This window comes from Scyliorhinus canicula, chromosome 13 (genome assembly GCF_902713615.1).
Source record: "Scyliorhinus canicula chromosome 13, sScyCan1.1, whole genome shotgun sequence".
Lineage (NCBI taxonomy): Eukaryota > Metazoa > Chordata > Chondrichthyes > Carcharhiniformes > Scyliorhinidae > Scyliorhinus > Scyliorhinus canicula.
The window spans coordinates 55,016,489-55,041,703 of record NC_052158.1 but is presented as its reverse complement, the minus strand read 5'-3'; the positions used below and the strand labels follow the sequence as shown (position 1 = coordinate 55,041,703).

Sequence of the window (25,215 nt, the reverse complement as noted above, 5' to 3'; positions counted from 1 at the left end):
TACCGTTCATCGTGAAAGTCCTACCTTGATTTGACTTTCCAAAATGCAATACCTCATGCGTATTGAACACCATTTGCCATTTCTCGGCCCACTTCCCCAGCTAGAACATAGAAAATACAGCACAGAACAGGCCCTTCGGCCCACGATGTTGTGCTGAACTTTTGTCCTAGATTAAGAACAAATTAATCTACACCCCATCATTCTACTGTAATCCAAGTACCTATCCAATAGCCACTTGAAGGTTCCGAATGTTTTCGACTCAACTACTTCCGGAGGCAGTGCATTCCATGCCCCCACTACTCTCTGGGCAAATAATCTACCTCTGACATCCCCTATATCTTCCACCATTCACCTTAAATTTATGTCCCATTGTAATGGTTTGTTCTACCCAGGGAAAAGGTCTCTGACTGTCTACTCTCTATTCCCCTGATCATCTGATAAACCTCTATCATGTCTCCCCTCATCCTTCTCCGTTCTAATGAGAATAGGCCTAGCACCCTCAACCTTTCCTCTTAAGACCCACTCTCCATTCCAGGCAACATCCTGGTAAATCTCCTTTGCAACATTTCCAAAGCTTCCACATCCTTCCTAAAATGAGGCGACCAGAACTGCACACAGTACTCCAAATGTGGCCATACCAAGGTTTTGGACAGCTGCATCATCACCTCACAGCTCTTAAATTCAACCCCTCTTCTAATGAACACTAGCACACCATAGGCCTTCTTCACAGCTCTATCTACTTGAGTGGCAACTTTCAAAGATTTATGAACATAGACCCCAAGATCTCTCTGCTCCTCCACATTGCCAAGAACCATACTGTTAACCCTGTATTCTGCATTCATATTTGTCCTTCTAAAATGGACAACCTCACACTTTTCAGAGTTAAACTCCATCTGCCACTTCTCAGCCCAGTACTGCATCCTATCTATGTCTCTATGCAGCCGACAACAGCCGTCCTCACTATCCACAACTCCACCAATCTTCGTATCGTCTGCAAATTTACTGACCCACCCTTCAACTCTTCAAATAGGGCAGCACAGTAGCATTGTGGTTAGCACAATTGCTTCACAGCTCCAGGGTCCCAGGTTCGATTCCTGGCTTGGGTCACTGTCTGCACAATTCTCCCTGTGTGTGTGTGGGTTTCCTCCGGTTTCCTCCCACAGTCTAAAGATGTGCAGGTTAGGTGGATTGGCCATGCTAACTTGCCTTCAGTGTCCAAAATTGCCCTTAGTGTTGGGTGGGGTTACTCGGCTATGGGGATAGGGTGGAGGTGTGGACCTTGGGTAGGGTGCTCTTTCCAAGAACCGATGCAAACCCGATGGGCCGAATGGCCTCCTTCTGCACTGTAAATTCTATAATCTATGAACTCCCTCATCCAAGTCATTAATGAAAATCACCAACGGCAGAGGACCCAGAACTGATCCCTGCTGTACGCCACTGGTAACTGGGCTCCAGGCTGAATATTTGCCGTCCACCACCACTCTCTGGCTTCTATCGGTTAGCCAGTTTGATATCCAACTGGCCAAATTTCCCATTATCCCATTCCTCCTTACTTTCTGCATAAGCCTACCATGGGGAACCTTATCAAATGCCTTACTAAAATCCATGTACATCCACTCTTTACCTTCATCCACGTGCTTGGTCACCTCCTCAAAGAATTCAATAAGACTTGTGAGGCAAGATCTACCCCTCACAAATCCGTGCTGACTATCCCTAATCAAGCAGTGTGTTTCCAAATGCTCAGAAATCCTATCCCTCAGTACCCTTTCCATTACTTTGCCTACTACTGAAGTAAGACTAACTGACCTGTAATTCCCAGGGTTATCCCTATTCCCTTTTTTGAACAGGGGCACAATATTCGCCACTCTCCAATATCCTGTTATCTCCAACCACCCCTGTTGACAGTGAGGACGAAAACATCATTGCCAATGGCTCTGCAATTTCATCTCTTGCTTCCCATAGAATCCTTGGATATATCCCGTCAGGCCTGGGGGACTTGTCTATCCTCAAGTTTTTAAAAATGCCCAACACATCTTCCTTCCTAAGAAGTATCTCCTCGAGCTTACCAGTCTGTTCCACACTGACCTCTCCAACAATATGGCCCCTCGCATTCGTAAATACTGAAGAAAAGCACTCGTTCAAGACCTCTCCTATCTCTTCAGACACAATACACAATCTCCCGCTACTGTCCTTGGTCAAACCTACCCTCGCTCTAGTCATTCTCATATTTCTCACATATGTGTAAAAGGCCTTGGAGTTTTCCTTGATCCTACCTGCCAAAGACTTTTCATGCCCTCTCTTAGCTCTCCTAATCCCTTTCTTTAGTTCCCTACTGGCTATCTTGTATCCCTCCAGCGCCATGTCTGAACCTTGCTTCCTCAGCCTTATATAAATATCCCTCTTCCTCTTAACAACCTCTCTTGTCAACCATGGTTCCCTCACTCGACCATCCCTGCCTGACAGGGACATACATATCAAGGACATGTAGTATCTGTTCCTTGAACTAGTTCCACATTTCCCTTGTGTCCTTCCCTGACAGCCTATGTTCCCAATTTATGCACTTCAGTTCTTGTCTGACAGCATCGTATTTACCCTTCCCCCAATTGTAAACCTTGCCCTGTTGCACACACCTATCCCTCTCCATTACTAAAGTAAAAGTCACTGAATTGTGGTCACTATCACCAAAATGCTCTCCCAATAACAGATCTATCACTTGCCCTGGTTCATTACCAAATACCAAATCCAATATGGCCTCCCCTCTGGTCGGACAATCTACATACGGTGTTAGAAAAGCTTCCTGGACACACTGCACAAACACCACCCCATCCAAACTATTTGATCTAAAGTGGGCAGCACGGTAGCACAAGTGGATAGCACTGTGGCTTCATAGCGCCAGGGTCCCAGGTTCAATTCCTGGCTGGGTCATAGTCTGTGCGGAGTCTGCACATTCTTACCGTGTCTGTGTGGGTTTCCTCCGGGTGCACCGGTTTCCTCCAACAGTCCAAAGATGTGCAGGTTAGATGGATTGGCCATGATAAATTGCCCTTAGTGACCAAAAAAGGTTACGGGGATAGGGTGGAAGTGAGGACTCAAGTGGGTCGGTGCAGACTCCATGGGCCGAATGGTCTCCTGCACTGTATGTTCTATGTTACTATGTTACATCTCTGCTATTGGGGGGCCTATAGAAAACTCTCAACAAGATGACTGCTCCTTTCCTATTTCTGACTTCAACCCATACTACCTCAGTAGGCATAACCTCCTCGAACTGCTTTTCTGCAGCTGTTATCTCTAATTAACAATGCCACCCTCCCCACCTCTTTTACCACCCCCCCTAATCTTATTGAAACATCTATAACCAGGAACCTCCAACAACTATTTCTGCCCCTTTTCTATCCAAGTTTCCGTGATGGCCACCACATCGTAGTCCCAAGTACTGATCCATGCCTTAAGTTCACCCACCTTATTCCTGATGCGTCTTGCGTTGAAGTATACACACTTCAACCCATCTCCGTGGCTGCAAGTACTCTCCTTTGTCAGTGTTACCTTCCCCACTGCATGCTTTGACGTCCTGAACATCGGCTACCTTAGTTGATGGACTACAAATTCGGTTCCCATTCCCCTGCCAAATAGTTTAAACCCTCCCGAAGACTACTAGAAAACCTCCCTCGCAGGATATTGGTGCCCCTCTGGTTCAGATGTAACCCATCCTGCTTGTACAGGTCCCACCTTCCCCAGAATGCGCTCCAATTATCCAAATACCTGAAGCCCTCCCTCCTGCACCATTCCTGCAGCCACGTGTTCAACTACACTCTCTCCCTATTCCTAGCCTCGCTATCACGTGGCACCGACAACAAACCAGAGATAATAACTCTGTCTGTCCTGGCTTTTAACTTCCAGCCTAACTCCCCAAACTCGTTTATGACATCCACTCCCCTTTTCCTACATACGTCGCTGGTACCAATGTGTACCATGATTTCTGGCTGCTCACCCTCCCTCTTAAGGATCCTGAAGACACGATCCGAGACGCCATGGACCCTGGCACCCGGGAGGCAACAAACCATACGAGTCTCGCCCGTGCCCACAGAACCGCCTGTCTGTACCTCTAACTATTGAGTCTCCTATAACTAGTGCTCTCCTAATCTGCCCCCTTCCCTTCTGAGCCCCAGAGCCAGACCTCGTGCCAGTGACCCATGTTTTCAAGTTCCATTCAGTATTTTGCGTATTCTTTGGTCGCCCAAGTGATTTTGCTTGCATTTAATAATAGGAAAGAGTTGCACTTATATTGAGCATTTCAAGATCTCAGAACATCAAGCGCTTTCTAGAGTATTTTTGAACTGTTGTAGTGTAGAAAATACAACAGTCAATTTATGCACAGCAAGATCCCATAAACAACAATGTGATAATACTCAATTAATCCATTTTAGTGACTCTGGTTTAGGGAGGAACACTGGCCAAGACACAGGGGAGAATGCCATTTGCCTTCTTTTAAATAGATCAAGATCCTGCTTTAAGGTTTCACCCAAAAGACAGCACCTCCAACAGCGCAACCACTCAGTTTCTGCATTTTACTTTTAACACTTTGGAATGGGACACTGCAGTGGTTCACGAAAGCAGCTTACCACCACCTTCGCAAGGGCAGCTAGGGATGGGTATTAAATGCTGGTCTAGCCAGTGACGTCCACATCCCATAAAATAAATGTTAAAAAATAACTGGGCGGCACAGTGGTTAGCATTGCTGCCTACGGCGCTGAGGACCCGGGTTCGAATCCCGGCCCTGGGTCACTGTCTGTGAGGAGTTTGCACATTCTCCCTGTGTCTGCGTGGGTTTCACCCCCACAACCCAAAGATGTGCAGGTTAGGTGGATTGGCCACGATAAATTGCCCCTTAATTGGAAAAAAAAGAATTGGATATTCTAAATTTAAAAAAAAAGAACTGATTCACAATTCAAAGCATCTTAAAGATGGGGTCAAGAGTCTCAACACCAGGAAAATGTAAACTTATTATTAATTCAATTGAGGTATATAAGATGTTGTTCGGACTAGATGGTGTTAGGATAGAAAATCTGCATCAACTCAATAGGCAGAATTTCAAGCTATACAGGACAGATAACGTGGGCAGCACGGTAGCACTGTGGATAGCACAATTGCCTCACAGCTCCAGGGTCCTAGGTTCAATTCCGGCTTGGGTCACTGTCTGTGCGGAGTCTGCACATCCTCCCTGTGTGTGCATGGGTTTCCTCCGGGTGCTCCGGTTTCCTCCCACAGTCCAAAGATGTGCAGGTTAGGTGGATTGGCCATGATAAATTGCCCTTAGTGCCCAAAATTGCCCTTAGTGTTGGGTGGGGTTACTGGGTTATGGGGATAGGGTGGACATGTTGACCTTGGGTAAGGTGCTCTTTCCAAGAGCTGGTGCAGACTCGATGGGCCGAATGGCCTCCTTCTGCACTGTAAATTCTATGAAAATTCTATGATTCAGGTGCAATATCAATTATATGGTCCCTTTTCCCAGAGACTAGGGTGCTGTCTCATTGTCAATCCAGAGCTCCTTCCAGCGAGAACAGGACCCGTCTCTGGCTGAGGTAGAGGTCACCTTGTACAAGAGCTATGAGATGCAAGAATTACCAGAGCTAGGGTGTTCTACATGGCTGCCTTCAATTATCTAAGGAAGTTGGAGTGGAATTTTCCAGACATTTGTACTCCCCAATTGGTCTAGACTTTCAAGCTGTTTTTATCCTTCCCCCAGGAGATCACAAGACTTCAAGGTGAAGTTAGAAAGTATCTATCTTCTCTGAAGCAATTAGGTCTTTTTTTGTCCAATATTCTTAGTACATTAGTGCAATCAAAGAACAAAGTACAGCACAGGAACAGGCCCTTCAGGCCTGGGCCGACCATGCTTCCTGTCTCACCTAAAACTCCTACACTTCTGGGGCCCTTATCCCTCTATTCCTATCCTGTTCATCTATTTGTCAAGACGCCCCTTAAATGTCACTATCGTACCTACTTCCACCACCTCCTCCAGCAATGAGTTTCAGGCACCCACTACTCTCTGTGTAAAAATACTTCCCTCACACATCTCTAAACTTTGACCCTCGCACCTTAAACCTATGTTCCCATGTAATTGAACAGGCGCCGGAGTGTGTCAACCAGGGGACTTTAACAGTAACATCATTGCAGTGTTAATGTAAGCCTACTTGTGACACTAATAAAGATTAGTATTATTGACTACCACCCTGGGAAAAAGCTTGACTTTCCTCTCAGTCTCTGCTCCTCATAATCTTGTAGACTTCTTATCAGGTTGCCCCTCAACCTTTTTTGTTCCAGAGAACAAACCGAGTTTATCCAACCTCTCCCCATAGCAAATGCCCTCCATACCAGGAAAGATCATGGTAAACCTTCTGAACTTTCTCCAAAGCCTCCACATCCTTCTGGTAGTGTGGCGACCAAAATTGAATACTATAGTCCAAGAGTAGACAAACCAAAGCCTATATAGCAGCAACATGACTTGCCAATTGTTATACTCAATGCACCAACCGACGAAGGCAAGCATGCCGTATGCCTTTTTGACTACCTTCTCCAACTGCGTTGCCGCTTTCAGTAACCTGTGGACCTGTACACCCAGATTGCTCTGCTTGTCAATACTCTTAAGAGTTCTGCCATATACAGTTTTTCCCACCAGCATTAGACCTTCGAAAATGCAATCCTAAGAGTTGCCAATTGCTCTTGCGTATCCATGGAGGGAATTATCGTAGATTGCAGCATGGTAGCACAGTGGTTAGCACTATAGCTTCACAGCGCCAAGGTCCCAGGTTTGATTCCCGCTTGGGTCACTGTCTGTGCAATCTGCACGTTCTCCCCTTGTCTCCGTCAGTTTCCTCCGGGTGCTTCGGTTTCTTCCCACAGTCCAAAGGTGTGCAGGTTAGGTGGTTTGGCCATGCTAAATTGCCCTTAGGTTAGATGGGGTTGCAGGGTTATGGGGATAGGGTGGAGGTGTGGGCTTAGGTAGGGTGCTCATTCAAGGGCCGGTGCTGACTCGATGGGCCGAATGGCCTCCTTCTGCACTGTAAATTCTATGATTACCTCACATTTGTCCAGATTAAACTCCATCTGCCATGTCTCCTCCCAAGTCTCTAATAGATCTATATCCTGCTGTATCTTCTGACAGTCCTCATTGCTGTCCGCACTTCCACCAACCTTTGTGTCGTCCGCAAATTTACTAATCAGACCAGTTACTTTTCCTCCAAATCATTTACATATACTACAAACAGCAAAGGTCACAGCGGAATACAAACATGCTGGCAAACTCACTTTAATTGATAGTGTCATCCTTGCAAGAGCTGGTTACCTGGTAGTTCTCTCCCTGGCCTGCAATAACTCCTTACAGTGGACCAACTCCTTGTACAGTTGTTTTTGCTGCAGATCTTTTTTCTGAAATGTAGCCTCTTGTGCTTGGAGCTTACTCTTCAGATCCTCATTTTCCTCCACTGATTTCTAGTAATTAAAGAAATTACAAAATCCAAATTAGCTGAACTCTTTACCAAATTAAATCCAGAAAGATTGCACGAAAGTTGGATTCCACACTTGAAATGTCACTGAATTTCAGATAAGATTGCCAGAAACAGGGACCGGAATAGGCCATCTGGCACTTTGAGCCTGTTGAGCCATTTAATAAAATGATGTCTGATCTTTGAGCTTAACTCCAATTTCCTGTCTGATTTCCACATTCCTTGATTCCCTTATCCACCTCATTCTTGGCATGACTGAGCATTTTTGGCCTTCTGGAGTAGAGAATTTTAAAAATGCATAATCCTCGGAGTGAAAAGTATTCTTCTCCCACAAATCCATCTAGATAGATTTATTGCACCCACTCTCAGGCAAGTATATTCTTCCTTGGATATGGAGACAAAAACTATTCCCAGTTCTTCAGGTGTGGTCTTACCAACATTCTTTGCAATTTAAGCAAGATTTCTTTACTCTTATGTTCCAGCCCTCTTGCATTAAAGCCCCATATACATTTTCCTTCGCAATGTCTCATTGTTTCTGCATGTTAACTTTCTATTTCTTGTAAAAATCCTGAACCTCAATATTTAATAGTTTCTCACAGTTCGAAAATGTTCATTTTCTTCTATTCTTCCGAACATAAGAACTAGGAGCAGGAGTAGGCCATCTGGCCCCTCGAGCCTGCTGATCATGGCTGATTTTTTGTGGACTCAGCTCCACTTTCCGGCCTGAACACCATAACCTTTAATCCCTTTATTCTTCAAAAAACTATCTTTATCTTAAAAACATTTAATAAAGGAGCCTCAACTGCTTCACTGGGCAAGGAATTCCATAGATTCACAACGCTTTGGGTGAAGAAGTTCCTCCAAAACTCAGTCCTAAATCTACTTCCCCTTATTTTGAGGCTATGCCCCCTAGTTCTGCTTTCACCCGCCAGTGGAAACAACCTGCCCGCACCTATCCTATCTATTCCCTTCATAATTTTATATATTTCTATAAGATCCCCCCTCATCCTTCTAAATTCCAACGAGTACAGTCCCAGTCTACTCAACCTCTCCTCATAATCCAACCCCTTCAGCTCTGGGATTAATCTAGTTTATCTCCTCTGCACACCCTCCAGTACCAGTATGTCCTTTCTCAAGTAAGGAGACCAAAACTGAACACAATACTCCAGGTGTGGCCTCACTAACACCTTATACAATTTCAGCATAACCTCCCTAGTCTTAAACTCCATTCCTCGAGCAATGAAGGACACAATTCCATTTGTCTTCTTAATCATCTGTTGCACCTGTAAACCAACTTTTTGTGACTCATGCACTAGCACACCCAGGTCTCTCTGCACATCAGCATGTTTTAATATTTTACCATTTAAATAATAATCCCTTTTGCTGTTATTCCTACAAAAATGGATAACCTCACAATTGTCAACATTGTATTCCATCTGCCAGACCTAAGCACATTCACTTAACCTATCCAAATCCCTCTGCAGACTTCCAGTATCCTCTGCACTTTTTGCTTTACCACTCATCTGAGTGTCGTCTGCAAACTTGGACACAGTGCCCTTGGTTCCCAACTCCAAATCATCTATGTAAATTGCGAACAATTGTGGGCCCAACACTGATCCCCGAGAGACACCACCAGCTACTATCTCTATTTCTTCCTTGATGACAGATTCCAGCATCTTCCCTACTACCGAAGTTAAGCTCACTGGCCTATAATTACCCGCTTTCTGCCCACCTCCTTTTTTAAACAGTGGTGTCGCGTTTGCTAATTTCCAATCCGCCGGGACCACCGTGAATTTAGTGAATTTGGGGGGGGGGGGCAATTATATTACATTATATTATATGCATTATATTTGCAATAATATAATGTAATATAATTGCCCCTGCAATAAGATATATCTCAAAAGAATTTCTGGGGGTTCACATCCCCACCCCCCGAACCCCCAGCTGGATTGGCTTGTTTCGCTCACCAGTCCCTGGCACATTGGAAAAAAAAAACTGCCGTACGCCACATCAGACAGTTTGAGAAGCACTGCTTTAGAGGATGAGAAGGGAGATTTAATAATGGGAGATGAGGAAATGGCTGAGGAACTGAACAGGTTTTTTGGGTCGGTCTCCACAGTGGAAGTCACAAATAACATGCTAATGACTGAGAGAAATGAGGCTATGACAGGTGAGGACCTTGAGATGATTGTTATCACTAAGGAGGTAGTGATGGGCAAGCTAATGGGGCTAAAGGTAGACAAGTCTCCTGGCGCTGATGGAATGCACCCCAGAGTGCTAAAAGAGATGGCTAGGGAAATTGCAGATGCACTAGTGATAATTTACCAAAATTCACTAGACTCTGGGGTGGTCCCGGTGGATTGGAAATTAGCAAACGTGACGCCACTGTTTAAAAAAGGAGGTAGGCAGAGAGCGGGAAATTATAGGCCAGTGAGCTTAACATTGCTAGTAGGGAAGATGCTGGAATCTATCATCAAGGAAGAAATAGCGAGGCATCTGGATAGAAATTGTCCCATTGGGCAGACGCAGCATGGGTTCATAAAGGGCAGGTAGTGCCTGTAGCCACCTAAGATGGACACTGGGCTACCAAAATGGAGAACTGCTAAGGCTGTAGGGAGAAAACAGTTTAGCCAGGACAAGCAGTTTGCAAAAGGCTAATTAGCATTCTGCACGTATCGAAACCAGTTTATGGCCAGGTGCAAGATCTCAACCAAAGGTGTAAATAGCAAAACGCTTTGCATAGTAATGAGGCGATCCAGATCTGGGCCCACACAATAGAAACATTTGAGTTTGAATGGATACTTTGAGTGGACGCCCAGACGAAACGGCACCAGAAGTATCCATCACAAAAGACCCTAGAGACCGCCCCACCCATCGAGAAGAGACCCTCAGATTGGGGGATTTGTAAAATATCGATTGGGAAATGACCCAATCGATACATGGCAGGTAGAGGCCCGCCCCGAAGAGGCACGGACATTGGTGGACCTATAAAGGTACATGGTTCTTTTTGGTAAATTATCACTAGTGCACATGGTTCTGTCTGTTGTTGCTCCGGCTTGCTGTTGACTCCGGCCCAGAGCTGTTTTTGTGCTCTGGCTTGGACTGCTGTTTCGACTCCAGCCTCCAGATCCTGTCTTTCATCACCGGCCGTTGAGCACCAGCCATCGTTCAGTAAGTGCCAAACGACGCTCGCTACGTGACCCCGGCATTACCTATACTCTAGCCGACTATTAGAGAACAGAAGGTGCAGTCCGGAAAGGAACAAAGGCCTTGTCGCCTGACCTTGCTGGTTCCTACTTAGATAAGTATTTAGTCGTTTAATAGTAGAAATAAGTATTAGTCTTTAGCGTATGCATGCGTATTTATTATATTTGTATAATAAATATCAATCGTTTGAACTTACTAATCGGTGTATAGTTTTATTACTTTGAACCTGACCTTGAAATACTTGTGAGGTGTCTAAATACAGCACCTGGCAACTCCGAGCTGAAAATACACACACAGAGCTGTAGTAGTGTTAAGCACACGGTCTTTAAAAGGAGGCGTGTTAATACACTCCAATAAACGTGTAATACACTCAAGTAAAACGTGCAACATGCCCAACTAATTTAGTGGAATTCTTTGAGGACATTACCAGTGCGGTAGATAACAGAGAGCCAATGGATGTGGTATATCTGGATTTCCAGAATACTTTTGACAAGGTGCCACACAAAAGGTTGCTGCATAAGATAAAGATGCATGGCATTAAGGGTAAAGGAGTAGCATGGATACAGGATTGGTTCATTAATAGAAAGCAAAGAGTGGGGATTAATGGGTGTTTCTCTGGTTGGTAATCAGTAGCTAGTGGTGTCCCTCAGGGATCAGTGTTGGGCCCACAATTGTTCACAATTTACATAGGTGATTTGGAGTTGGGGACCAAGTGAAATGTGTCCAAATTTGCAGACAACACTAAGGTGAGTGGGAAAGCAAAGAGTGCAGAGGATACCGGAAGTCTGCAGAGGGATTTGGATAGGTTAAGTGAATGGACTAGGCTCTGGCGGATGGAATGCAATGTCGACAAATGTGAGGTTATCTATTTTGGAAGGAATAACAGCAGATGGGATTATTATTTAAATGATAAAATATTAAAACATGCTTCTGTGCAGAGAGACCTGACTGTGCTAGTGCATGAGTCGCATAAAGTTTGTTTACAGGTGCAAAAGGTTATTAAGAAGGCAAATGGTGTTTTGTCCTTCATTGCTCGAGGGATGGAGTTTAAGACCAGGGAGGTTATGCTGCAATTGTATAAGGTGTTAGTGAGGCCACACCTGGAGTATTGTGTTCAGTTTTGGTCTCCTTACCTGAGAAAGGACGTACTGGCACTGGAGGGTGTGCAGAGGAGATTCACTAGGTTAATCCCAGAGTTGAGGGGGTTGGATTACGAGGAGAGGTTGAGTAGACTGGAACTGTACTCGTTGGAATTGAGAAGGAACAGGGGGAAATCTTATAGAAACATTTAAAATTATGAAGGGAATAGATAGGATAGATGCGGGCAGGTTGTTTCCACTGGCGGGTGACAGCAGAACTAGGGGACATAGCCTCAAAATAAGGGGAAGTAGATTTAGGACTGAGTTTAGGAGGAACTTCTTCACCCAAAGGGTTGTGAATCTATGGAATTCCTTGCCCAGTGAAGCAGTTGAGGCTCCTTCATTACATGTTTTTAAGGTAAAGATAGATAGTTTTTTGAAGAATAAAGGGATTAAGGGTTATGGTGTTCGGGCCGGAAAGTGGAGCTGAGTCCACAAAAGATCAGCCATGATCTAATTGAATGGCGGAGCAGGCTCGAGGGGCCAGATGGCCTACTCCTGCTCCTAGTTCTTATGTTCTTATATGGAGGGAATAGATAGGATAGATGCGGCAGGTTGTTTCCACTGGCGGGTGAAAGCAGAACTAGGGGGCATAGCCTCAAAATAAGTGGAAATAGATTTAGGAGAAACTTCTTAACCCAAAAAGTTGTGAATCTATGGTATTCCTTGCCCAGTGAAGCAGTTGAGGCTCCTTCATTAAATGTTTTTAAGATAAAGATAGATAGTTTTTTGAAGAATAAAGGAATTAAGGGTTATGGTGTTCGGGCCGGAAAGTGGAGCTGAGTTCACAAAAGATCAGCCATGATCTCATTGAATGGGGGAGCAGGCTCGAGAGGCCCGATGGCCTACTCCTGCTCCTAGTTCTTATTTTATGTTCTATGTTCAAGTGAGGATCTTCTCGCAGCCACTGTTGAATTCTCTGGATAGAGGTGATGATCATGCTGGGGGGGCTTAGAGGCTTTTGTAGCCCCCTGGTGGTCAGGGACATGGCTGGATAGGTTGGCACTGCCAGGGGAAGTGCCAAGCTGGCATTGCAAAGTAGTGGGGTCTGAAAAGGGAAATGGGGGCATGGGGATGGGGCTGATGACAGTGATTGGGGGAGGGTGCTGGAAGAACAGGGGGGGAGGGAGGGTGCTGTCAGATTAAGATCCAGCCTTGCCAGTATCTACGGGTCCCACACATCACACTTTTGCCATGAATCAACCCCTGACCCCCAAAAAATGACTAAGTGTGGGAAGATCGCAATGGGAATTATGCTGGAACAGCCAGCACCATTCGCACCGATTTTCCCGCCGAAATTACGCAGTCATTTTGCAGGAGAACGCCACCCTTTCTCACAAAGGGAGAACACCTCACATTTCCACAAAGGGAAATAACCTTTCCCACTGTTAAAGCTGAAATCTTCCAACCTGTATGAGTTGCTGCAATTGCTGCAGTTCTTCCTGCAAGAGTCGTTGTCCTTCTTTAAACTGCTGGTTAGCACCTTTTAGTTCATCCACCGTCATGTTCAGCCGTTCCATGGTCATGTCATTTGCACAGATTGTGTCATTGGCTCTCTCCAACTGGCTCCTCAGGTGCTGCATTTCTGATTGGCTCATTAACTCAGTCTGTTCAACGAGCTGTTTCCGATCACTGAGCTGGGTCTGATATTTTACAGACTGTTGCTGATGAAGAAACCCAAACAAAAGAAAAGCACAAACACAGAAACAGAGAAGCTTAGAATAACCATGGGCAAGAGCGAGTGTACAGATGGAGCTGAAATAAAACCAACTGGGCAATTAGAATAATCACTATATTCAGGTCTCAGCAGAACGTTCCATACAGACAGACAGCCCACTTCATTTAGAATATTCATTGGGAAAGTGTTACAGCAAGATTCCATTTAGCATACCTGGGAATAATGGGCTGAGAATCTGTCGCCATAAAAAAAAGGAATTCATTCTTTTTTTGTTCAACCAATATTTAGACCTGAACTTTGGTTAGTGTATCTTATGTGTCACCGCACTGTATACACTATGCGTCAGATTATGAAACTGAGCTTTATGCATGAAGTAAATTGTCTTTATTCATTTAGCTTTGCAGACGTCCCTTATCAGAGGTCAGTTTTCAAGCAAATACAGAGTTTTGTAAAGTTTGTTTTGTCCAAGCAAATACAGAGTACTGAGTTGAATTAAATACAAATTACAGCTCTGGATATTTCTTCTAATTGAATACACGATACAGGAAAGTTGAAAATAAAAACAAAATGGCTGTTCAAACTAGCACAGAAAAGTAGCTTCAGAGGTTTAAGATAGGTGATTCCAGAATGAGTTGTTCAAACCGGCACGAATTTTTTAAAGATCATTGCTGTCACTAATGGTACCCCCCTTTCTGGTTGTGATTGGCTTAAAGTTATTACACAATTAAATCAATTCGATCAACCTCTGTCCATCAAATTTTAACATGAGATAATGAAATGCGCCTTTCTTATGAATCCTATCCGTTGTCATGAAAACAGTTTCTGGGAATGTTGCCCAAAAACTTTTACTTGACCAAATGTGTCCTTGGTCTGTCTAGCTTTCTTGTCTTGATGTTTCCCCATGAGAAACAGCATTATTTTACTGTCTTGTTTGATTTTAACACTCCATTTCAAGAAGCCATTTTAAATCTTGGGTCATTTATTCCTTTAACTTGTTGTATACTAAAAGGTAGATTCTATACTAAAAAGGTAGATTCTATCAACCAAGTATTAAAGTTAAAAGTACAAGGATTTCCTTACCAGTGGTGAGACACATCAACAATGCACTCAGGGCATCACTGATCTTCAGGTAGAGTTTGAAAGTTGAACCACTGATGTGTTATGACATCTGCAGGGTCAGTTTCCTCTTAATCCATTGGGAACTTTTCACTCTGCTGAGCCGACTCTGACCAGCTCTCGAATCTACTGTGGCTGCTGACTCAGTTTATCATAGATCATAGAATTTACAGTGCAGAAGGAGGCCATTCAGCCCATCGAGTCTGCACCGGCTCTTGGAAAGAACACCCTACCCAAGGTCAACAACTCCACCCGATCCCCATAACCCAGTAACCCCACCCAACACTAAGGGCAATTTTGGACACTAAGGGAAATTTATCATGGCCAATCCTGTATCTGTCACCATATTGGGTTAGAATAAGCCATATCCTTGATTTTAGAATTCTTATCCTTGTTTTCAAATGCCTCCACGTCCTCAGACATCCCTCTTGTTGTAACCTCCAGCTGCCTACAACCCTCTAAAACATCTGTGCTCTAACTCTGGCCCCGAGCATCCTCAGTTTTCGGTGGTCATGTTTACAGTTGCCTGGGCCCTCAGCTTTGGAATTCCCTGCCTTGGTACCTCTCTTTCCTCCTTTAAGATCACCTTAAAACCTATCTCTGTTGAACATGTGGCTAATATTTCATGTGGCTACGTTTTGATTTATCATATTTTTCGTTTCATACAGAGTGTACCAGCTTTTTTTCCTTCTTGGTCCTGTTCAAGTCGTTCTCTAATCTCTCATATTCTGGTCACCCAGTCATAGAATCACAGAATTTACAGTGCAGAAGGAGGCCATTCAGCCCATCGAGTCTGCACCGGCTCTTGGATAGAGCACCCTACCTAAGGCCACACCTCCACCCTATTCCCATAACCCAGTAATCCCACCCAACACTAAGGGCAATTTTGGACACTAAGGGCAATTTAGCATGGCCAATCCACCCAACTTGCACATCTTTGGACTGTGGGAGGAAACTGGAGCGCCCGGAGGAAACCCACGCACACATGGGGAGAAAGTGCAGACTCCGCACAGTGACCCGAGCCGGGAATCAAATTCCTGGAGCTGTGAAGCAATTATGCTAACCGCTGTGCTACCGTGCTGCCCAAGTCCTGCCAGACTCCACTTTTTCCTCATTTTATTTGCCTCCTCAATCCCGAGCCAAATCCACTACAATCTCCCATGCCTTCCTATTCTGCCAGAATATCTGTTGAACTATATTCATAAACAGAGAGAAATTCTTTCCAGCAGCAAACTAGTGACCAGATTTAAGACAATTAGCCAAAGAACCAGAAGTGAGATGAAACTTTTTTCCACATAGTGCGTTAAGATGATCTGGAGTGCACTGCTTTAAATGGTGGTGAAAACAGATTCAACAGTAACTTTTAAAAGAATAGTCACTTGAAGGATCAAAGAAATTGCAGGGATGTGGGGGGGGGGGGGGGGAAGAGGGGTAAATCAGCGAATGGGACTAATTGGCGAGCTGTCTCAAAGAATGGTTTCCTTCTATGCTGTATGATTCAATGATGCAAACTAATCACACTGTAAATCAACCCTGCTTCGCATGATAGTGTTGTAGAACTCAATTTGCATCTCCCTCCTTCTCAATATGTACAGATAGTCCTCAATTTAGATGTTCGACTTACACGAATGGTACTTGTGATATTTAAAAACTGACCCCGTTTCGAATTTACAACATCAGTTTTGAGTTTACGTCTTTTATATTTTTATAAAAAATATTTTAAAGGATACTTTATTCCAACACATTCAACAAAATAACACAAGCTTAACATCCAAAGTTTGTACATTTTCCCCCCTTGAATCTCCTCCCCTACCCGTGACAAACAGCTCCTCAAATACAGCCATGAACAGCCTCCACCGTACACCAAAACCCTCCTCTGACCCCCTTAAGGCAAACGCATACAGATCCCCCAGTCATGCCGCAACCCCTGGTGGACTATCCGACCATCAATATAAAAGTATCATCGCCGGGCAATCAGAGAGGCGAAGGCCACGGCATCGGCCCCCTTCCCCTCCTGCATACCCGCAAATTCCAACACCACAAAGATTGTCACCAGACGGTCCAGCTTTACTGAAAGGAAGGACAGTGGACAGGCAATGGCAGACATCCAAGGAACGAATAGGCGAACTCCAAAACTTGTTTATTCCTATTTGGTGCAAGAGTAGAAAGAGAACTGTGGCCAAACCATGGCTCACAAGGAAAAATAGAGATGGTATTAGATTGATCCAGACACAGGAACAGCTTCTTCCCCACAGCTACTAGACTCCTCAATGACTCTCCCTTGGACAGATCTGTTCCTTGTAAGAACACTATTCACGACACCCTGTGCTGCTCTTGTTTGGCCCTTATTCCGCACTGTAACCAATCACTATTTGTTGATGTACAATTTGTCAATGTACTCTGTTGATTATTCTTTTGTCTACGATGTACGTTCTGTGTACGTTCCCTTGGCCGCAGAAAATAACTTTGCATTGTACATCGGTACATGTGACAATAAATATCAATCAATCAATCGATTCAAAGGGGAGGCATACAAATTAGGTAGAAAAAGCAATAGACCTGAGGATTGGAAAGTTTAAAATTCAGCAAAGGCAGATCAAAGGATTGATGAAGAAAGGCAAAATACAATTTGAAAGTAAAGTAGCGGGGACCATAAAACTGACTGTAAAAGTTTCTATAGATATGTAAAGAGAATAAGATTGATTAAAAACTAATGTAGGCCCCTTGAAGTCAGAAATGGAGGAATTCATAACAGGGAACAAAGAAATGGCTGAGGAACTAAATGAGTACTTTGCTTCTGTCTTCACAAACGAAGACATAAATAATGTACTGGAAGTTCTGAGAAACACAAGTTGCAATGAAGAGCTCAAGGAAATTAGTATTAATAAAGAAATGGTTTTGGGGAAATTAATGGGATTGAAGTCAGATCCCCAGGGCCTGATAATCTTCATCCCAGAGTACTTAAAGAAATGGCCCGAGAAAAAGTAGATCCATTGGTGGTAATTTTCCAAAATTCTTGGGGCTCTGGAATAGTTCTTACAGATTGGAGAATAGCTAATATAACCCCGCTATTCAAAAAGGGAGGTAGAGATAACAGGGAAATATAGACCAGTGAGTCTATTGTCGGTAGCAGAGAAGTTGCTAGAGTCCATTATCAAGGATTTCATAGCACAGCTTTGGAAAGCAGTGGTCTAATCAGTCAAAGTCAGCATGGATTTACAAAAGGAAAATCATGCTTGACAAATCTACTTAAATTCTTTGAGCATGTAGTTGACCAGGGAGAATTGGTGGATGTGGTTTAATTAGACATTCAAAAGACTTTCGACAAGGTCTCACATAGCAGATCAATAAGTAAGTTAATAAACTAATTCAGCAGGGGGGTGGGAACCTGAATTGTAGCTCCAGTGTACAGGAGGTTGAGAGTAGTGAGGTCATGAGTAAGGTTTCAAGGTTGCAGGAGTGCTCCGGGTGAAGGCAGGAAGGTGGTTTGAAGTGTGTCTACTTCAATGCCAGGGAGCATCCGGAATAAGGTGGGGGAACTTGCAGCATGGGTTGGTACCTGGGACTTCGATGTTGTAGCCATTTCAGAGACATGGATAGAGCAGGGACAGGAATGGTTGTTGCAGGTTCCGGGGTTTAGATGTTTCAGTAAGCTCAGGGAAGGTGGTAAAAGAGGGGTAGATGTGGCATTGTTAGTCAAGGACAGTATTACGGTGGCAGAAAGGACGTTTGATGAGGACTCGTCTACTGAGGTCATATGGGAGAAGGTTAGAAACAGGAATGGAGAGGTCACCCGGTTGGGAGTCTTCGATAGGCCTCCGAAAAGTTCCAGAGATGTAGAGGAAAGGATTGCAAAGATGGTTCTGGATAGGAGCGAAAGTAACAGGGTAGTTGTTATGGGGGACTTTAACTTTCCAAATATTGACTGGAAACGCTATAGTTAGAGTACTTTAGTTTTTGTCCAATGTGTGCAGGAGGGTTTCCTGACACAGTATGTAGATAGGTCAACAAGAGGCGAGGCCACATTGGATTTGGTACTGGGTAATGAACCAGGCAAGGCGTTAGATTTGGAGGTAGGTGATCACTTTGGTGATAGTGACCACAATTCGGTTACATTTACTTTAGCGATGGAAAGGGATAAGTATATACCGCAGGGCAAGAGTTATAGCTGGGGGAAAGGCAAATATGATGCAATTAGGCAAGACTTAGGATGCATAGGATGGGGAAGGAAACTGCAGGGGATGGGCACAATTGAAATGTGGAGCTTGTTCAAGGAACAGCTACTGTGTGTCCTTGATAAGTATGTCAGGCAGGGAGGAAGTGGTCGAGCGAGGGAACCATGGTTTATTAAATTAGTTGAATCACTTGTCAAGAGGAAAAAGGAGGCCTATGTAAAGATGAGACGTGAAGGTTCAGTTAGGGCGCTTGAGAGTTACATGTTAGCTAGGAAGGACCTAAAGAGAGAACTAAGAAGAGCCAGGAGGGGACATGAGAAGTCTTTGACAGGTATGGTCAAGGAAAACCGTAAAGGCATGTCAGGAATAAAAGAATGACTAGGGTAAGAGTAAGGACAGTAGTGGGAAGTTGTGCGTAGAGTCTGGTGAGATAGGAGAGGCCCTAAATGAATATTGTTTGTCAGTATTCACACTGGAAAAAGACAATATTGTCGAGGAGAATACTGAGGTACAGGCTACTAGACTAGATGGGATTGAGATTCATAAGGAGGTGGTGTTAGCAATTCTGGAAAAGTGTGAAAATAGGCAAGTCCCCTGGGCAGGATGGGATTTATCCTAGGATTCTCTGGGAAGCTTGGGACGAGATTGCAGAGCCTTTTGCTTTCATCTTTATGTCGTCATTGTCTACAGGAATAGTGCCAGAAGACTGGAGGATAGCAAATGTTGTCCCCTTGGTCAAGAAGGGGAGTAGAGACAACCCCGGTAACTATAGACCAGTGAGCCTTACTTCTGTTGTGGGCAAAGTCTTGGAAAGGATTATAAGAGATAGGATTTATAATCATCTGGAAAGGAATAATTTGATTAGGGATAGTCAACACGGTTTTGTGAAGGGTAGGTCGTGCGTCACAAACCTTGTTCTTTGAGAAGGTGACCAAACAGGTGGACGAGGGTAAAGTAGTCGATGTGGTGCATATGGATTTCAGTAAAGCGTTTGATAAGGTTCCCCACAGTAGGCTATTGCAGAAATTAGAGGCATGGGATTGAGGGTGATTTAGCAGCTTGGATCAGAAATTGGCTAGCTGTAAGAAGACAGAGGGTGGTGGTTGATGGGAAATATTCAGCCTGGAGTTCAGTTATTAGTGGTGTACCACAAGGATCTGTTTTGGGGCCACTGCTGTTTGTCATTTTTATAAACGGTCTGGAGGAGGGCGTAGAAGGATGGGTGAATAAATTTGTGGATGACACTAAAGTCGGAGGAGTTATGGACAGTGCGGAAGGATGTTGCAGGTTACAGAGGGACATAGATAAGCTGCAGAGCTGAGCTGGGAGGGCAAATGGAGTTTAATGCAGAAAAGTGTGAGGTGATTCATTTTGGAAGGACAGAGTACTGGGCTAATGGTAAGATTCTTGGTAGTGTGGATGAGCAGAGAGATCTCGGTGTCCATGTACATAGATCCCTGAAAGTTGCCACCCAGGTTGAGAGGATTGTTAAGAAGGCGTACGGTGTGTTAGCTTTTATTGGTAGAGGGATTGAGTTTAGGAGCCATGAGGTCATGTTGCAGCTGTACAAAACTCTGGTGCAGCCGCATTTGGAGTATTGCGTGCAGTTCTGGTCGCCGCATTATAGGAAGGCTGTGGGAGCATTGGAAAGGGTGCAGAGGAGATTTACCAGGATGTTGCCTGGTATGGAGGGAAGATCTTATGAGGAAAGGCTGAAGGACTTGAGGCTGTTTTCATTAGAGAGAAGGTTCAGAGGTGACTTAATAGAGGCATACAAGATGGCTAGCACAGGGGACGTAGCTTTAAATTGAGAGAAGATAGATATAGGACAGATGTCAGAGCTAGGTTCTTTACTCAGAGAGTAGTAAGGGCATGGAAAGCCCTGCCTGCAACAGTAGTGGACTCGCCAACATTAAACACATTTAAATGGTCATTGGATAAACATATGGATGATAAGGGAATAGTGTAGATGGGCTTTAGATTGGTTTCACAGGGCGGCACAACATTGATGGCCGAAAGGCCTGTACTGCGCTGTAATGTTCTATGTTCTTAAAGTTAAAGCGCATTGGATTACAAGTAGTGTGTTGAGAGGGATAGGAAACTGGTTAACAGACAGGAAGCAAAGAGTTGTAATAAGTGGGTCTTTTTTCAGATTGCAGGCAGTGACTAGCAGGGTACCACAGGGATCTGTGCTAGGATTATCTCCAAAGTTGCAGATGATACAAAGTTGTGTGGGAAGATGAGCTGTGAGGAGGATGCAGAGATGCTTTAGCGGAATTTGGACAGGCGGAGTGAGTGGGCACATGCATAGCAGGTGCAATATAACGTGGATAAATGTGAGATTATCCACTTCGGTATCAAAAATAGGAAGGCAGATGGGTTTAAATTGAGAGGTGTGGATACTCAGCGAGACCTTGGTGTCCTCAAGCGAAATAGCGAGAGAAGCCAAAAACAAGAACCGCGCCAAGCGCCAAACAGTTTGCGATGCAACCGTAAGCGAAAACAGGATCTTGCCTTAGCGGCCGAGAAGCCAATTATCACCACTTAAGCCCCATTTCCATCCAATTAACGAGAGCAACCCCATATTCAACAGTCTCCCCAGCAAATGGTTACGCTGGCACCGATTAGTCCTCCTTTTGAAAAACGTGAACCTGGCGGATAGGCTTCTGTTGGGAGCCGAGGAGGTGAGTAGCCATCTTTTCTCACAGGCAAAGGGTCCGGGAGCCAAAGCAGCAGAGGGTGCCGCAGAGGGACAGATAGCAGCCGCCCAGGATGGCGAGCCTGCCACCGAACAGGGCGAGGAGGAGGAGATGCTGCATGAGGCCTCGTGTGTACTGCCACCGTCTGTCATTCGAGGACCTGGAGGATCGGACATGCCGTCAAAGAATCCGGTTGAGCAGACAGATAGTGCAACATATCTGCCAGATGATGGCACACCTGGCACTGCGAGGGTATGGGGAAGGAATCCCACTCCTGGTGGCCGTCAGGGTAATGGTCGCTCTGAACATACTGCATGGGTCCTTCCAGGCGCCGAGTGGGGACCCGTCCGGGATCTCACAGACCTCGATATACAGGTGCATCCATGCCGTCACGGAGGCCCTACTTACCCAGGCAGCTCAACACATTAATTTGGACTTAGCCCACCAGGATGCTCGGACAGCAGGGCTCGCAGCCATCGACGGGATGCCCTGGGTCCAGTGGGTGATCGATGGGATGCATGGTACCTAGGAGCACCTGCAGAAGACAGGCTTCCCTACACCAACTGAAAGGGTATCACTCAATGAACGTGCAGCTGATATGTGACACATCATGCACCTCCGCGCCCGATACCCGGGCAGTGTGCACGACGCTTTCATCCTGGCAACTCGACGATTCCTGACATGTTTGAGACTCTGGCTGGGGGTCGCCAGCATCATTGCAGCCTGCCCTCCACAACATCGCGCAGCAGAGGGGTGACGCGCTGGAGGAAGATTTAGAACACCAGGTCTCATCCGAGGAGGATGCTGGGGATGGCGAGGATGGACAGGACATGGAGCCCAGGCAAGCACGGGAGGCCGCAAGACATGAACGCCAGGGCCAACGTGCACGGGATGCTCTGATCGCCTCCAGGTTCACCATCAGGGGGAAAGAAACAGGGCAGGTTTGCTGTTACCCCCTCCGCCTGCAACCCCTTCTGTGATACATACCTGCTGCGACACCTGGGTTGACAATAACAGCGGGTCTGGTCCATGGTATACAGGATGGTGGCAACCCGCTCTGCGGTGAGCTAGGGTGCGCCACATTGTCCGACAATGTCTGACTCCGGGCCACAGTAGCACTTTCCTCTGTCCACCTGTATGCGAGTTGGCCATCCCATCACACGGTCCCATCTATACCCTGGGGTGACGGGTGAGGGAGTGGGAGCGTGGGTGGCGGGCCACCCCCGACATCACAAATTCCCCCCCCCCCCCCCTCTGGCCAGTGCAGAGCACCCCTCTGACAGAGCACCGAGGCAGGTTGTAACAGTGTGAACAAATATTTACAGATTTGTGCCTTCGCCCCTATAAATGAACCCTGCCCTGCATCAGTACCAATGTAACTAGTGTCTAACTTTCTGGCCTTACGGGCCTGAACGCTATATAGTCGCTGAGTGCAGTACAGCAGGAGTGGCAGTGGCCTGCTGTGATTCCAGCCCTGCGACCTGGATCCCTGTTGTCGGGCATCTCCTGAGGCGACCAGGCATGGATGGGCCAGGCTGCTGCTCGGGTGACCCAGGTAGCATGGTGCTGCCCTGTTTGCTCACTGCCCATCAGATGCACCAGGGACGGAAGGGGGTCCACTATAGTCTCAGGCAGGGTCCGCAGGCTCGTAGCCGTTGAGCACAGAGAGTGGACCATCTCCGTCTGGGACTGCGCCACATCACCTATTGACTATGACACCACCTCTGTGTTTGTATCACATCAGCCAGTAACTGCGCCATCTCCCTCTGTGTCCGTGCCACATCAGCCAGCGCCTGGGCAATGCTGCTGATGTTCCTAGCCATGGCCTGCTGTGACTGGGTCATGCTCAGGAGTGGCACTGCGATGTCCAGGTGGCTCTGGCCCATGACCCATAAGACGGCAACCCTGCACTCGGCCTCGGCCAGCACCTGCACAGAATGCCCCAAGCCTTGGACATGCTGATCCATAGCCAAACTGCACCCCCCCCCCCCTCCCCACCCGATGCCTCCACCATGGACACTACCCATGGGGTTCGACTCCTCCAACTGGATGCTCGCTGACAACACCTCCTGTAGTCAGCAACTGCATTGCCACGATTGATGCGACTGTCCATTCACGAAGCCCTCTGGATGGCAGGTGGTTCCTGGGGTGGGTCTGCCCTCCGACCATCCACCTCCTCGGGTGTTCCTACCTCCCACTTTTTACCGGATCAGCTGTGTGGTGCGCACTAGAGAATGTCCCAGGAGCCTCTTCAATAACTTGCCCAACCAAGGTGAGTGTCTCTTGGATGGTGGAGCATGTTGGAAAAAGAAATTCGAGCTCCGTTATGAATAAGAGCTCTCCTTTTTATGATGAAAATGAGGAAATATATGTTCTCTCAGAGGGTCATTCGTCTATGGATTTCTCTCACTCAAAACGCATTGGAGACTGGGTCATTAAATCTATTCAAAGCAGAGAATCAGAATTTACAGTGCAGAAGGAGGCCATTCGGCCCATCGAGTCTGCACCAGCCCTTGGAAAGAGCACCCTATCCAACCTCCATCCTATCCCCATAACCCTACCTAACCTTTTTATGGACACCAGGGGCAATTTAGGGTCAATCCACCTAACCCGCACATCTTTGGACTGTGGGAGGAAACCGGAGCACCCGGAGGAAACACACGCAGACACAGGGAGAACGAGTGGCCTCCACACAGACAGTGACCCAAGGCAGGTATCGAACCTGGGACCCTGAAGCCGTGAAGAAATTGTGCTAACCACTGTGCTACCGAGTTAGATAGATTTTTGATAGACAACGGAGTCAAGTGTTATGATGCACAGGCAGGAACAACACTCAGATCAGCAATGAATGGAAGAACTGGCTCAAAGGGCATAATGGCCTATTCCTGCTATTAAGGCCTACATTCCCATGTCCTAAGGAGGCCTATGTGAAGATGAGGCATGAAGTTTCAGTTGGGGCGCTTGATAGTTACAAGGAAGCGAGGAAGGATCTAAAGAGAGAGCTGAGACGAGCAAGGAGGGGACATGAGAAGTCGTTGGCAGGTAGGATCAAGGAAAACCCAAAAGCTTTCTATAGGTATGTCAGGAATAAAAGAATGACTAGGGTAAGAGTAGGGCCAGTCAAGGACAGTGGTGGGAAGTTGTGTGTGGAGGCTGAGGAGATAAGCGAGATACTAAATGAATACTTTTCGTCAGTATTCACTCAAGAAAAAGATAATATTGTGGAGGAGAATGCTGAGACCCAGGCTATTAGAATAGATGGCATTGAGGTGCGTAGGGAAGAAGTGTTGGCAATTCTGGACAAGGTGAAAATAGCTAAGTCCCCGGGGCCGGATGGGATTTATCCTAGGATTCTCTGGGAAGCCAGGGAAGATTGCTGAGCCTTTGGCTTTGATTTTTAGGTCATCATTGGCTACAGGAATAGTGCCAGAGGACTGGAGGATAGCAAATGTGGTCCCTTTGTTCAAGAAGGGGAGTAGAGATAACCCCGGTAACTATAGGCCGGTGAGCCTAACGTCTGTGGTGGGTAAGGTCTTGGAGAGGATTATAAAATATATGATTTATAATCATCTAGATAGGAATAATATGATTAGGGATAGTCAGCATGGTTTTGTGAAGGGTAGGTCATGCCTCACAAACCTTATCGAGTTCTTTGAGAAGGTGACTGAACAGGTAGACGAGGGTAGAGCAGTTGATGTG

At 45.8% G+C, this 25,215-nt stretch overlaps 1 protein-coding gene across 6 annotated transcripts in view; it reads right to left on the bottom strand.

The window, feature by feature from the left end:
- The window catches only part of cep63 (centrosomal protein 63), a 108,584-nt gene that overhangs the window by 42,135 nt on the left and 41,234 nt on the right, over positions 1 to 25,215 (bottom strand). For all 6 annotated transcript variants that reach the window (XM_038816350.1, XM_038816349.1, XM_038816348.1 and 3 more), the window contains 2 exons: positions 13,258 to 13,512; positions 7,343 to 7,488 (listed from right to left, as the gene is read on the bottom strand). In XM_038816350.1, the coding sequence (XP_038672278.1) occupies positions 7,343 to 7,488; positions 13,258 to 13,512 (401 nt within the window). The remainder of the gene's footprint in view (positions 1 to 7,342; positions 7,489 to 13,257; positions 13,513 to 25,215) is intronic.